General features: G+C 52.9%; 6 protein-coding genes across 6 annotated transcripts; 1 reads left to right on the top strand and 5 right to left on the bottom strand.

The window, feature by feature from the left end:
• Nucleotides 1–21: 21 nt before the first annotated feature.
• AFG1 (ATPase) lies at nt 22–2,508 on the bottom strand. Its single transcript, XM_062881125.1, has 2 exons — nt 1,551–2,508; nt 22–1,489 (listed from the first exon to the last, which is right to left on the bottom strand). The coding sequence occupies exons 1-2, from the start codon at nt 1,960–1,962 to the stop codon at nt 171–173; spliced, it is 1,731 nt and encodes a 576-aa protein (XP_062729783.1). The 5' UTR covers nt 1,963–2,508; the 3' UTR covers nt 22–170.
• A 975-nt stretch (nt 2,509–3,483) lies between these two features.
• Nucleotides 3,484–3,783, bottom strand: NOT4_1 (General negative regulator of transcription subunit 4; the record flags this gene model as incomplete). The annotated part of the gene is made up of 1 exon (XM_062873021.1): nt 3,484–3,783. The coding sequence occupies one exon, from the start codon at nt 3,781–3,783 to the stop codon at nt 3,484–3,486; it is 300 nt and encodes a 99-aa protein (XP_062729782.1).
• Nucleotides 3,784–3,831: 48 nt separating this feature from the next.
• QC761_606845 (uncharacterized protein) lies at nt 3,832–4,410 on the bottom strand (the record flags this gene model as incomplete). The annotated part of the gene is made up of 1 exon (XM_062881124.1): nt 3,832–4,410. One exon carries the CDS (start codon nt 4,408–4,410, stop codon nt 3,832–3,834), a length of 579 nt encoding a protein of 192 aa, XP_062729781.1.
• Nucleotides 4,411–6,067: 1,657 nt separating this feature from the next.
• QC761_606840 (uncharacterized protein) lies at nt 6,068–9,795 on the bottom strand (the record flags this gene model as incomplete). Its single annotated transcript, XM_062881123.1, has 2 exons — nt 6,068–9,328; nt 9,379–9,795. The coding sequence occupies 2 exons, from the start codon at nt 9,793–9,795 to the stop codon at nt 6,068–6,070; spliced, it is 3,678 nt and encodes a 1,225-aa protein (XP_062729780.1).
• Nucleotides 9,796–10,082: 287 nt separating this feature from the next.
• QC761_606830 (uncharacterized protein) lies at nt 10,083–11,030 on the top strand (the record flags this gene model as incomplete). The annotated part of the gene is made up of 1 exon (XM_062881122.1): nt 10,083–11,030. The coding sequence occupies one exon, from the start codon at nt 10,083–10,085 to the stop codon at nt 11,028–11,030; it is 948 nt and encodes a 315-aa protein (XP_062729779.1).
• On the bottom strand, nt 10,143–12,825 carry QC761_606820 (uncharacterized protein). Its single transcript, XM_062881121.1, has 3 exons — nt 11,804–12,825; nt 10,790–11,746; nt 10,143–10,728 (listed from the first exon to the last, which is right to left on the bottom strand). Exons 1-2 carry the CDS (start codon nt 12,059–12,061, stop codon nt 11,297–11,299), a joined length of 708 nt encoding a protein of 235 aa, XP_062729778.1. The 5' UTR covers nt 12,062–12,825; the 3' UTR covers nt 10,143–10,728; nt 10,790–11,296.
• Nucleotides 12,826–13,294: the final 469 nt, after the last annotated feature.

Raw genomic sequence — 13,294 nt, 5'->3', positions numbered from 1 at the left:
GATGAGAAATGATAAAGGAGGTATGTGGACGAGAACGATGTATTCTGACACTATCCAAAACATATACTCAAAAAGCACCACCTCGGTAGCCACTATCCAGTCCATCCTGCAACGCCGCAAATGCTTTGCCACCCACCCAATGCCGCTCGGTTTACACAGACAAAAGGAAACTACATACTATCCTCCATCTGCCTGCTCCTCGTCTTGGCCCAATCATCCCTCTCCTTCTTCCCCCCCTGACTCTCCAACCCCATCCCCCTCTCCACCCACATCTTGCTCCCCATCTCCGTCAACCTCGACAGCGCCCTCGCAAAAGCAAAAGCCTCCTCATCGCCCGTAAACAGATTCGACTTTGACAGCTGCTCGGCGTTGTGCTCCAGGTCATCCATCATGTGACTCATCACGTCCTCCACCGAGCTATCATCCAGCACCTCGCTGCTTCTGCCTGCCGCCTTCAGCGACTCCCGAATCTCCGCTTTGGAGACAAACAGCTCCCTCAACGGCGCAGCAGTGGTGAGCACCAGCTTCGCATGTGACTCGTACACGGCATCAATAAAAGTGATAAACCTCCTCGCAAGATCCCGCTGCCGATATGTCATCCCGGGAACCTCCGTAACGATGAACGCGTCATACGAGCGCATGAGCTCGATGTAATCCGCCGCGCTGGTCGGCTTGCCAATCAACTCATCAAACGTAAACCACGCACACCTCCCACTCACCCTCGGCACGATAATCTCCCTCCCCCAAACCTTCTGCACCTCAGGATGCGGCTCCGGCGACTCGGGATCACCCAAAAACCGAAACCACTTCTCGGCGTGAGAAGCAGCATGAGCGTCGAGCGGGGTGTGGTACACCCCCGACGGTGGCCTCGGAATCTTGCGGTAATCCGTCGTCGAGTCCAAATTGATAACATGCAGCCTGTTTTTCAGCAGATGAATCGCCGGTATGAAACTCTCGCGCTGGATCCCATTCATGTACAGCTCATCCGGATGCCTGTTGCTCGTCGTGACCAGCACCACCCCATGCGACATCAACGCCTCCAGCAGCCTCCTCAAAATCATGGCGTCCGCCACATCGGTGCACTGAAACTCGTCAAAACACAAGACATTCCCCTGCTCTGCAATCTCGGCCGCGACAAACGGGACGCAGTCGACATCACTGCCATACTGCATCTTCATCTTGTGAAGCCGCTTGTGGACATCCTGCATGAAATTGTGGAAGTGTATCCTCGTCTTGGACTTGACCGACTGCGGGAGCGTGTCGTAGAACAGATCCATCATCATTGTCTTTCCGCACCCGACGTCGCCGTAGAGGTATAACCCCCTTGGCAAATTGGTAGGAATCTTCCCAATCGTCGGCTTGGTGTCCTTGCCAAACCAGGAAAATAAACTCTTTTGCGGCTTTAGGCTCTCAAGCGTGGGTCGGACGACAGGTGGCGCGGTGTAGTGTCGCAGTTCCTCGTGGAGATGCTGTAGGCTTTGGATGATTCCTGCACACAAACCAGAGTTAGTCACCCATCTCTTCCCCTTCTTGTCGTTATGGTCGCTCACCTCGTTGGTGCTCGTCATTCCTCAACAACCCCTCCTCCACTCTTCTATCATACTCCTCCGCAGGCCCAACATCCTTCTCATTCCTCACCTCCTTCACCTCCCCATGTTCCTTTAGGGATATCCCTTCCTCGACCGGCACCCCCCCATCCTCAAAAGTAGTAGCAGCAGTCGCAACAGCAGACGCCTTCCGCCTCCTTTGCCCAGCACTGAAAACAGCCGGGTAGGCCACCCTCCCCCCAGGTCGCAAACATGACAGCTCGGTCGGCTTGTTCGCAGGTCGGAGGGTTCGAGCGTTGGTAGAAAGCGTTCGTCGCGACGTTGCTCCTCCCGTCCGAACTACTACCGGTCGTGATAGTGACGTCGACGTCAGGGCCCTCTTGCAAGGAACACCTGCCACAAGCGGCGCGCGCATACTGTGCTATCCGATTTCGATACCTGTGTCAAATATAGCAGATCGTGTCAGGGCGCGGGAGGCATCGTATGACTGTCTCGCCCCTATCTGTAACTTCTGGCAGGTTTGCCACCGAGAGCGAACCGAGCCAAGGTTTGCGACGAGGAGCAAGGCGGGAACGGGGTGTGTGGGGTTGTGGATGGTGCGCGAGACAATCTATTGGTAAAAGTGTGTCTTTCCGTGAATATTTAATCAAGTATGCGCCGTCCGTGTAGGCTTTTTGAAACGTCGTGTCTGTCAAAAGAATCGATTCGAGCGTCTGGTCGAGCGTTGAAGGAAATGCGACACTCAGCTGCCAAAAATTGAGGGGCTGTACATATCCAGCCCCAGCAGCCCAGCAGGGCCGGTTGTATTCGGCGATCGCTACCCGGTGCCTGCCCTGCCGCCGCGGCATTGTCATCCGGCCGGATCAGTCGGGCACGTGGACAAGTTGTCAAACCCAAGGCAGTGTGATCAGTGCAACCAAAAGCAATTGACAAATAGATCTCAGTCCAAATCAATTCTAGCTTAAGGTACCCAGGAAATACACTCAAATCCGTCCCGAAGGCGCACGATCTGATCCCGAGGGCGTGGGGTTGGTTCCGTTTGTCCGGTGCTGGTGCTCTCCGAAAACTGGTGAAGTGCGAGGGTTGCATAGACGTCCCTTTTGCCGTTCTCTATGCGCCAGACAGGAATCTATATTACATACATATCTTCTTTTGCCTTGGCCAATATTTCCAATAAACTAGCAGCCGTTCAACATCATCGGCGCTGAATGTCCTCCCCACGCGGGGTCGCCATCGGGATGGTGGGGCCGCCTCCCGGGATGATGCAAGCGGGCCGCAGGCTTGGCACATCAACAGCACGGAGACAACGCTCTCCCCTTTCACATTATTTTTAACATTGAATATTAACATTCTCTGCAACTCACTCTTGTTTACCTTCTGCTGCTCGGCCACAGCATATTCCCGCCTTCCTCAAACGGTGTTTTCTTTGGGCTTCTCCCTTTTCACTCTTCGCATCACACATCACACACAAGCTGACGTCAGTGCACGCATTAAAAAACACTCGGGGATAAATCTGCCCCCGACCACGCTGATTCAGTTTTCAAGTTACGGCTTCTATGGCAGGGACTCTGACTACGCTGTAACATGCACAATTACGTCGAGATGCACTTTGCCCAATTAAAAACAACCTCCCACGCCTCAGATATTCCCCATGCCCAAGGCACAGAGTTCATCACCACCAAACCCCCCACATCAAACCCCCCAACCTCCCCAAGCTCGAACCTGATACCCAGACCAACAAATCCCATTATACAGAAACCTCCAGCGCTATCCTTTGCAAATCCACAGTCCCCAAGGGCTCCACACCTTCTGATCCCGTCTGTGACCAAACAGCTACACATCCTGAACCGCCCTTTGGGTTTGTGCCTCCCGCCAAATCCATCACATCTCCAAGCCTCTCTACACACACCAAACCCACCCCCTCAAAAAAGTCAATTCACACAAGAGTGACCTCCGCATCCCTCCCCGACTCCCAATCCTCATACACCCTAGCAACATGCCCGCAGCAAAACTCGATCAAGCCCTTGACATGACAAGTCCCATGAGAAAACTCCCAATCCATCAGCTCCGGGACCTGTTCAAAAAGAGACCACTCATCCAACGGAAAATCCTCTCCGTCAAGCATGATGCGCGAATAGGCCCTCGCAACGGCGTATTGAAGGGGAAGATCCATGTAGTAACTCGCGCCCTTGTCGATGAACTCGTCCTCTGTCATCTCGACGGGCAAGTCGTCCATCTCCGAGGCCTTTTCCCAGCAGTAGTCGTGAATGTTGACCCAGGCGTACTAGGCCAGAGTGCCCTTTTCTGGCTCTCCCAGGGTGGGTTCCTTCTTTCCTTCGTGTCCATCCGCGAGGGCAAAAACCACGGCGTCGTCCGTGGACGTGGAGCTGGGCGAGCTGCGAGGGGACGTCGTCGAACTGGGTGAACTGTCCGAGGTCATCGAGGTGGCTGAATCGATGGGTGAATCATGACCGGTTCCTTTCAAGCCAGCGCTGCCAGAGGAAAGGTTCGCACTGCCAAAGGGAAAGTTCGCACCGCCAGAGAGAAGCAGCTTGGAAGTACTGTGGCACTCCTCATGCGTGGCGAAATCCAAGGGCGGATGTGCCTCGAGGCGGGCGGCGCCGGCCTTTTCAGGGAACAGATGGCTGAGGGCCTGCATATGGTCGTCGTGGACCTGGTCCGTGGCGGAAGTGAATGTGGTGATGGCGAAGTTGAGGAGGAAGTCGTCAGTGGAGACATCGATGGACTCGTGCTTGGGATTGACCATCATGACGGACGTCTCGATGAGCCCCTCTTTGACGTTGACCGTCGTGGCGGCCATGTCGACGAGATTGTAGCTAGCATCTCCCATCATGGAGGCCATGTTTTCTTTCGACTCTTTGATGTTGTTCTAGTGAAAAAAGAGTCGAAAAGTGTGGGTGGGATAAGGCGTGAAATGTGAACGGTGAAAGGTCGACGCTAAAAGGTAAAGAGAAAAGAGGAGGGTGAAAGATGAAAGAGGAGGAAGAAGAGAGCGAGGAAGAAATATGAGGGGCCGAGAGTCTCGAGGACGCGAATAGAAAACTCTGGCCACCAGCTATTATGGCCTGGGGCACAATAAAAAGTGTTGGGTGTATTTACCAGCGAAGGCAGGAACGACATCGGTCAGCCCCAAGGCGACTACGTCATTTCATTTGTTGACGAGCAGGGAGCAAGTGAGAGTCGTATGGAGGTCAGGGAGGATCATCCTTTGATGTTTGGATACATCAGATGGCAGCACAAAGTCCACAGATATCTACATAAACAAAGGCCACACATACCCAAATTAGATCTCAGAAAAGTCCTCCCTACCTTAATCAGACATAGTATCACGGCCTTCGTAGAAATGGCTTCCTCCCTCGCCATTTTTACCCATGTCTCTTGGACGAACTAGATGCTCACCAACCCCAACCTGCTACCACAAGATGCCTCAGGTATCTGCCACCATCAAACCATCAAGGTGCCCGCTATTGAACCCGTGACTCAATAATGACAATAGCCCATGACGAAACCTGCTCACGAGGGCAAAAGTATCAGGCAATAATTCTCTTGAGATGGAGTGACCCCTGAGGCCCAAAACAAGCAAGACTGAAGACTCCAAACAGACACCTCTCCAACAACTCCCAAATGTGACTGTCTACGCCTCAGGCCTCGTCCACGCTTTTCTAATGCTCGCTTCCCTCCGGATCTGCCACACAGACGTCGGGGTTGCCACCTGAACAAGCAACCTCAAATAGTGAATGACATCGTCGCTGAAATCTTCTTTAGGGTGTGGGGGAAGTTGCCTAAAATGACTGATGAGGTCTATGGCAACAATATTGGCATATTGATGTGTGCGATAGTTACAGTTGACTAGCGGTGAGGCGAACACATATAGGCAAACACATACACTCTTCCCGACGCCGCATTTCACCGTGCGACCATGGTCGCCAGGGCTCAAGTATCAGGTGTTCCAGACGGCGGAATCGCTCGGCGAATATGTGTTGAGCTCTGGCGCCAACCCCTCCGAGATCTTCCGGTCTCTCATAGCTCACCCGATCGTTACGATACAGTTCCAAACACAGGGGCCGTTGAATTCCCACCGATATCTTCTTTCGCATGTCTTGCATGTGTACTTTTGCAGTTCGACTTCAGGACAGATGTGACGAACCGGAGAGATCCCAAGCGGAAAGCTCGTTCGCTTTTCTCTGCAAGACGACGAGATCTGCGGACCATCTTTCTGCGCGGGGAAAGTGAAAGTGTATTTGGTGGTCAAGGATTGTCAATGGTACAATTTTGTTGCGGAATCAGACTACAAGTGTTTGCAAAGCTTGGTGTTGCGAAAGGAAGGAAACCGAGCTTAAACCAGCCAACTCTTCATTGGCCGCCACAAAGTATTGAGTTCGGCGCACAGCAAAGCCCCCTTTCTTCACAACCTTGAGCTTGGTGAGAAACCAAAACCAACGCTGGATTTCTTGATGGTGGTGGCGCTGGTGGTGGCGCTGGTAGTGGCGTGGTGGTCGTTATTGCGGAGGAGCTCCATAACCCGCTGGAAAAAGCCACAGGCCATGAAGCACAAACGGCGCCCAGTAATACGCCTGTTTAAACTCTGCTCCCAACTCCCCCCTTCTCATTCTCATCACCGTAGACCTCAGAGCACTGGCCAAGTTGACAGCTCCGCCAGTCTGTCTGCTCGCGACCTCCTGATAAAACGCCTCACTGAAAGCTCTCCCCGCCCGACTGTCGATAGGCCACTGGCAACCCAGGACAGACGTGGCGCCCGCATAGAGCAGCGCCGGTATAATTCCCAAAGGTTCATCACCGGGTGCAATGTCCTGCGTGCCAGAGTCACAGGCAATAATGGTGAAGTGGACGCCACCTCGGGGAAGTGTGGCTTCGAACAACTCCGAGACGAGGAGCTCGTCTATTCCTTCGCTATTGTCAACAGCGTCCTCATTATTGTTGTCATCATCGTATTCCGCTTCAACAGTCTCGAGAAGGTCTGCCTCGGCGTCGACTGTCAGATCTCCATCCCCATTTCCGGTATTGCTATCGTGGCCGAGGATGTCTGTTCCATCGCTGAGCACCAGGGATGACTTTAGGATATCCTGGTTACTATAGCGAGCATGGCCGTGATAATGAATCCAGTTGGCGGTTGCACACTCCTGGAGAAAGCGAGGCTTTGTCACCTGAGACCCAACGACGACAGTACCCGGAAACGCTCCGGGGAGTGATTCGATATGGTGAAAGATCTGTTCTCGTTCCAGTAACCTGTCAGGTTCCTCGTACACAGCAAAATACTTGGCGCCGTATGATTGTCGAGGTTGTCCGTCTGTCGGTGGTGCTGGTGATATCCGAAGCAGACACTGACCGAGCGTAGCAACACTGGAGGCGTTCACGACAAGATTCCTCTCAACCAAGGGCTGCTTGCCAACTTCCAGTGCGTGCAATGGTATGCTGTTCAAGGGACCAGACGGCGATAGGATCAACAGGTCGCCTTCTGATGTAAACTCAAGCAAGCCTTCAACCAAGCCGTTCATCTTCTTGAGCAGTTGGTTTCCCGTCTTTCTTGCCAGTGGTGGCGTAGCCATCTCGGGATATGCAAGGGTCTTGGCTATCCAATCTTTTACTTGATGAATGTTGAGCGGCAGTTGCTGCGTATAGGTGGTGCCATCCAACTGGCGTACAAAGAGGCGAATGTTTTGATTTGTAGTGTTGGCCAACATTGGGACATGCCAATCGACAAACTTGACTCTGTCAGCCGCGAGACCTGTTGCTTGCAGAGCTTGTTTCAGCTCATCAGTTGAAAGGTCCAAATCCAACAGCTGGCCCCTGAGCTTAGCAGCCTCGACCAAGAGCGGATGTTCTTCCATCTTCTTTTTCAACGCTGCCAACCGGCGTGAGGCAACAACATGGTTGACGTTGGGCTCCTGAAGAAGTTCGAGAATGCTCTGCTCTGCCCTGAGGAGTTCGTAAGCGGTGTGATCTTTGTTGATCTGATCCACGAGCCTCTGAGGGAGGATGCAGTCAGCACCCAGGGCATCGGCAAATGCTCTAGCCTTTCCTTTCTGCAACCAAAGCCAGGCACCAGCTGGGTCGTGCAATTTCAAAGCAAGCTCCACTGCGACACTGTAGAGTTTGAGGCTGGCCTTCTTTGATACAAGAAATCTCTTATGCATGAGACTCTGGAGTCCTGCAACCGACAATACGCTTTGCCTCATGCTGTCACAAAGCCTTTCGGTTTGTCTCATATCCCCCATGAAAGCGGTAAGCAGTCCATGACGTCCATCATCCGACATTGTCAGTACAGCCAAGTTTATGATCTCCCATACAAAGAGGGTGCAGTCAACGACCAGCTCAACCCCGTTCGCTTGCCGGTATAACTGTAGAGCATCATATGAGTGCTGCAATGCGGCCCAAAGAAGCTTCACGGCCGACTGGGATTCCTCAGGGGCCAACGCTTTGTCTTGACGAAAGGTACTCTGAACACAAACGAAGGCTTGAATACAAGCGTTCAAAAGTGTCTGCGCCTTCTTGAATGGCGGCACATCTGTAAGCCTCTGTAGCTGTTCCACAAGTTGAGTAGAGAGTGCTAGGCCATCGGAGAACCTTCCTTGACGCATGAGAAGACGCAGCTCCAAATCTACAACCGGAATCCTTGCCAGAGCATCAGCTGAATCAGGGATGTGTTTCTTGACCCGTTCCATCCACCTTTGGCCGTCGCTGTCCCATTCGGCGATGAAGAGACATTTCAATACCTCGCCATCCGCATGACCGTGCTCAGCATCCTTGTTTGCCCATTCTTTCAGAAAGTCCACAGCAGAGGAGGTTATCTCCATGAACTCTTCCGACCCTTCGGGATGTTCCCTAGCTAAGCTCAACATGTGATGCCCAACCTGAGTTGCTGCATCAGATTGGTCAACGTAGGACGCACATGACATGGAAATCTCCAAAGCCTGCCTTGTAACCCGGACGGCCTTTTTGGTTTCCCCAAACTTGGAATACACCGAGCCCAGAATGATACCCATGTACGAATGAAACTTGGGGCTGATCTCCTCTGGTACGTTGCAGAAATAGGACTCCAGAGACTGCAAGGCAAATCCGTATTCTGGCGCCTTGAGACTTGCTTGACAGACGGAATGGAGCAGGGATATCTGCTTCAATATCTCGCTGCCACACTCGTTGATCATCCGGTCTAGCAGCTCAAGGGACTTGACAACGTCTTCATAGTAGGTGTCAACGATCATGTCCGGTGAAATGGCTACCGCGAGGCAACGGATGCCGTTTTGATACTGGTGGACTTCAAAGTAACGATCGGCAATCTTGGTCTTGGCCAGAAACCTTTCGCCCGCTGAGATGGTTTTGTCGGCAGAGATTAGAAGCAGATCAATGTCGATATTACCAAATGTATGGCCACATTGTGTGAATATATCTTTGGCGAGCTTGAAGTTTTCCGCCGCTAGAGCTAGCACAGCTTCGCTGCCTGACTTCAACTGCAAGCCGGCCAAGTCTACCAGGGTGAAAGCCCTTTCGATGATGAATGCTGGATCTGTCAAGTACTCGAGGAAGTCGCACAGCTCCTCTATCGCCTGGTCGGTATCCTCCAGGAGATGTGCCTTGGAGTAGATGAGAAACCTGGCTTCCCGAAAGCGACCCTCTGATAGGACTTGTCGCAGGACAGGGGCTAGACCGGCCACAGCCGCAGCTTTGGTCTGTTTATCATGAAGCAGTCCCTGCTCGCCGGCAACCACTTGGATCTTCCAGTACCAATGGACCATGAGAACCTGACAGGAGGTTAGATAGGAACAAAGTATCGCAAGGGGATCGTACCAACTCTGTTTTCTGTTAACGGAGAAGCTTCCCCTTCCGAGTCTTTGATAGTCACGGCTTGCAGCTGTTGGGAAAGCTTGGATTCCTCATATCGGCCGGTGAGATGCCACGCCTCTCCAATCTCTTGTGCAATCCTCAGCGCGGTTCTGAGCTTCGAGTATCTCCCAATGCCGATGAAAGCCTGCAGAAGGTCAAGAGCAGCGCGCTCCTCGCCAGAGGCCGAGGGTTGATCTTCACATGTTTTTGCGGCCAGCGTGTACCGACCCTGAACCAGGTAAAGTTGGGCAATTTCGATTGTAATGCTCGGGAGAGACCGGATCTCTTCGGGCAGGGCCCTGATGAACTCATGGCCTTCTGCGAATGTTCCTCGCGATCGATGACCTCGGATGGTGGCTTTTGTTTCCTCGATATGTTGCTCCATTTAGTTGAGTTATCTTGTTGCATGGAAGAGTGAAGAAATGTAACACAAAATGGCAGTGCGGGGATATCACGGGCACACCCTCAGCCGCACCACAACTGAGGCAGCCGCGAACCTCGCACCTTCCTTCTATCTATTGCATATCACCGCATATTATTTTCACTCTGAGCATTCATGCTTCATAACTCATCCCAATCGCCACAACACCTACCTCGACATTAACCCGCCACAAGAGCATCTCGGCCACGACTTTCTCCCAAAAGTACACCCCCGCTTGCCCCTCCCTCAACATGGCCTCTCCAGACTCCTCCCCTCACGACCTCGACCATGACTCCCAAACCCCCAAACAAGAAGAGATCTCCACCTCCCCCTGGGCCATTACCTCCCCCCTTATTCCTGACCCTTCTGTTCCCCCAACCCTCGCGATTACAAACAACTCCCGCATCAACCGCCCCCTAGCAACTCACTCCTCCCTCTCCCCCAGTTCCTACACCGCCTACCTCCGCCACGTCCAATACGGCACCTATCACTCCCTCCCCTCCTGCCTCCTAGCCCTAGACTTCACCTTCCGTTTCCCCACCGCCTCCACCTCCCGCTTCTCCTCGGCAGAAATAACCCTCACCTTCACCCACACCACCTCCCCATCCAAACCATCCCTCCCCTCAGCCTCCCCAAGCTACGACCCCATCATCTCCAACTTCGCCCCCGTCTCCATCATCGGCCCCCCACAAGCAAGAACAAACTCCAACACCTTTGAAATCGCCGCTCCCTTGACCCTATTCGACACCCCCTTTGGCCTCGGCCCTTCCGTCGGCGTCACACCCCGCTGGGCCAAGGAAACGACCAAGATGGAAGAAGGCCAGGCAGAGCTGCACGGATATCTAGCTCAAGACGACGACCATGACGAGGGCGCGAATTCGGTAGCGTGGGATATGGCTGAGAACCCTGTTAGCAAAGGGGGGATATTCCGCTCGTTTCGGGGGGTGGTTTTGCTGACCCTGCCGAGGCCGGGAGAGCCGTTTTGGATGAAGGTCGAGGTTAAGCCTGTCATGAAATTCAGCTTGGATCCAAAAAGGTGGTTGGCGCAGAGGTTGATCGGAAAGAGGGATGACCCGATACTGCTGGATGGGAAGACAGGGTTGGGGAACTCGGTTTGTCATGGGTTTGAGGCTTTTGATGCGGAGGATTTTCCGTGGGATGCTGTGCTGAAGGGGCCGGGACAGTTGGGTGAGACTTGAGAGATTTGTTAAAGTCTGGCAGGCAATATGGATGTTGGTAGTTGGATGGCTGTGTCCGAAAGAAGACACAAGATTCATATTGATGCAGTTGCATACAAAATAGTGCCCCTGAATAATGTTTCAGGGGTAAACCGCCCAAGCTGACAATAATAACCACAACAACAAAACGTCCAAACAAAGAACTTGAACTTATGTCCGAACCGCGGCATAGCCCCATCCGGACACCCCCCAAGCATCACGCAATCGCCACAATCATCACACCTGACTCAAACAAAGAACATAGCTGCAGCTCCAGCAACTACCAGCGCCGCAACAGGTGCACCCGTCCTGGCAGCCGCATTTCCAGTCCTCGTTGACGTGCTGCTGCCAGTGCTAGTGGAGGTGATAGTCGTAGCAGAAGTCACAGTGCCGCTCGTGATGGTGCTCGTGCTAGTCAAAAGAGTGCTTGTCGCCGCAGAGGAAGTCGAGGTCGATGAGCTCGGCGGCACAGAAGTGTTGGGATTCTCCCCAATCTGGCCCCCAAAGGAAGGGACCCTTGGCGAAGTGGCGTTGCCTGCCCCCGCGGCGAGGTTTCGGTAGCTGGAGAGAGTGGTGATGCCTGTCACGCCGGGGTTGATGATGCCGAACATGCCGTTCTTGCAGTGCTGGCCGTTGTTTTGAGAACAGTAAAAGACGAATGGTTCCGAGCTGTTGATTTGGATGCGGAAGAGTTGGGACTGGAGAAAAACGGTTAGTTACTAATATCGGAGGGTAGAATCGAAACGGGAGCTTACATTGATGGTATCTACCGCAGTGGGGAAGAAACCTGACCAAAAGCCGCCAGTGAGACGAGGAATACAGGGCCTGGTGAACTCTCCCGCTACCACGCTGTGGTTTCTGGGCCAGAAGATGAACTGAATAATATCGCCAGCTCCGGCTCGGATTTCGTTGGGCTCAAAGGTGAGGCCATTCTTGCCGACGGAGACGTTCCAGGTTATGGCGGTGGTCTGGGAAACAAGTCCCGCCAGGCTGAAGATGCTGCTGAGTTTCATATTGATAGGTTGGACGAGATCAAGGTGTATGCTGCAGCCTCTTGGTGGTGTCGCTCATCTGACCTTCCAGCAGATTTTGTAGGCCTTGTACAACACCCGACATCTTTGTTCACATCAGGCTGCCGACCGAAATAGATGGTTGATAAATCGTGCCTATGTCATGGGCTACCGGACGGCTCCTGATTGGATAGCGGAAAGAAAGGCGCGAGCTGACACGCGGTGGCGTGAGTCGACGCAGACCTACAATCTCTGAGGGGGCGGGGAAACTCGTCAGCATACAACAAAGAACGAAAGCCCACTTGAGCTCACAACAGGATATTTGACGCTGGTGTGATAGGCGCTAGACTCAAAACATCACCTGTCATTGTCGGAGGCGCAATAATTCCGCGAACCAAGGCTTGGTGGTGCGGCTGGAAACGCGGTGGATATCTGGATAAACCACTTGGTAGCATGCAACAGAGGAACCACTTGCTAGCAAAATATGAGAGCAGTGTCCCATCACAGTAGAGTACATGGTAAGGAGGTTATAGGAAACTTTCTCATCAAATCCCTTTCCAATCATCATGGACACACGGGCCTGAATTCAAATGTGATGCCTACCAAGTAAGGCAAAGCATCAGAAAGTGAAGTCGGCTACTGTGGAAGTTAGAAGGGTTGGGATCCCGAAGACGTGAACGCGATGGTTGTTCTGCTGGTACATATGGGAGCAGAGAATTTGCAGCCCTGACCTGGATGAAAAAATGTCATGGCATGGCGTAATTGGGTTGCTGCAGGTCAGGAACGGGCGTTCCATATCCTCATGCTGAGGGGTGTTACGCCCAGACTCTTACTCTGGTGCGTTAGGGTAAGGTTCTGTTGGTGCAGGGCTTATGTTGGCAGAAAGTTAGGGTGCACTGGGCAATAAGGGTGGCGTAAGGATTGATGCCTCTCTCTCTGAGAATCGGATAAAGACTTAGATTGAAAGCTGTCTAGGTAGAGACCGGTGTGAGTAGCGAGGGTAGACTCGCTGCTCCTAAATACTTCTTAAGCAACGGGCCTCGGCCTGTTGCCATCCCAGGTGCCATTACCACCTGGTTATCCAGTGTCCTCCTGCCCGTAGGTCCTGTGCTATTTGTCTTGATGTCATTGCCCTGTGGTCAATTGTCTTGTGGTTACTCCTGACCTCATATCTTGCCGTGGTGTCGTAACCAACCGTAGTCACGTGCTCACAACGCTGACATGTCTTAGCAGGTT

This window comes from Podospora bellae-mahoneyi, chromosome 6, assembly GCF_035222275.1.
Source record: "Podospora bellae-mahoneyi strain CBS 112042 chromosome 6, whole genome shotgun sequence".
NCBI lineage: Eukaryota > Fungi > Ascomycota > Sordariomycetes > Sordariales > Podosporaceae > Podospora > Podospora bellae-mahoneyi.
The sequence above is the reverse complement of the archived record's forward strand: the minus strand, read 5'-3'. Positions and strand labels throughout refer to the sequence as shown.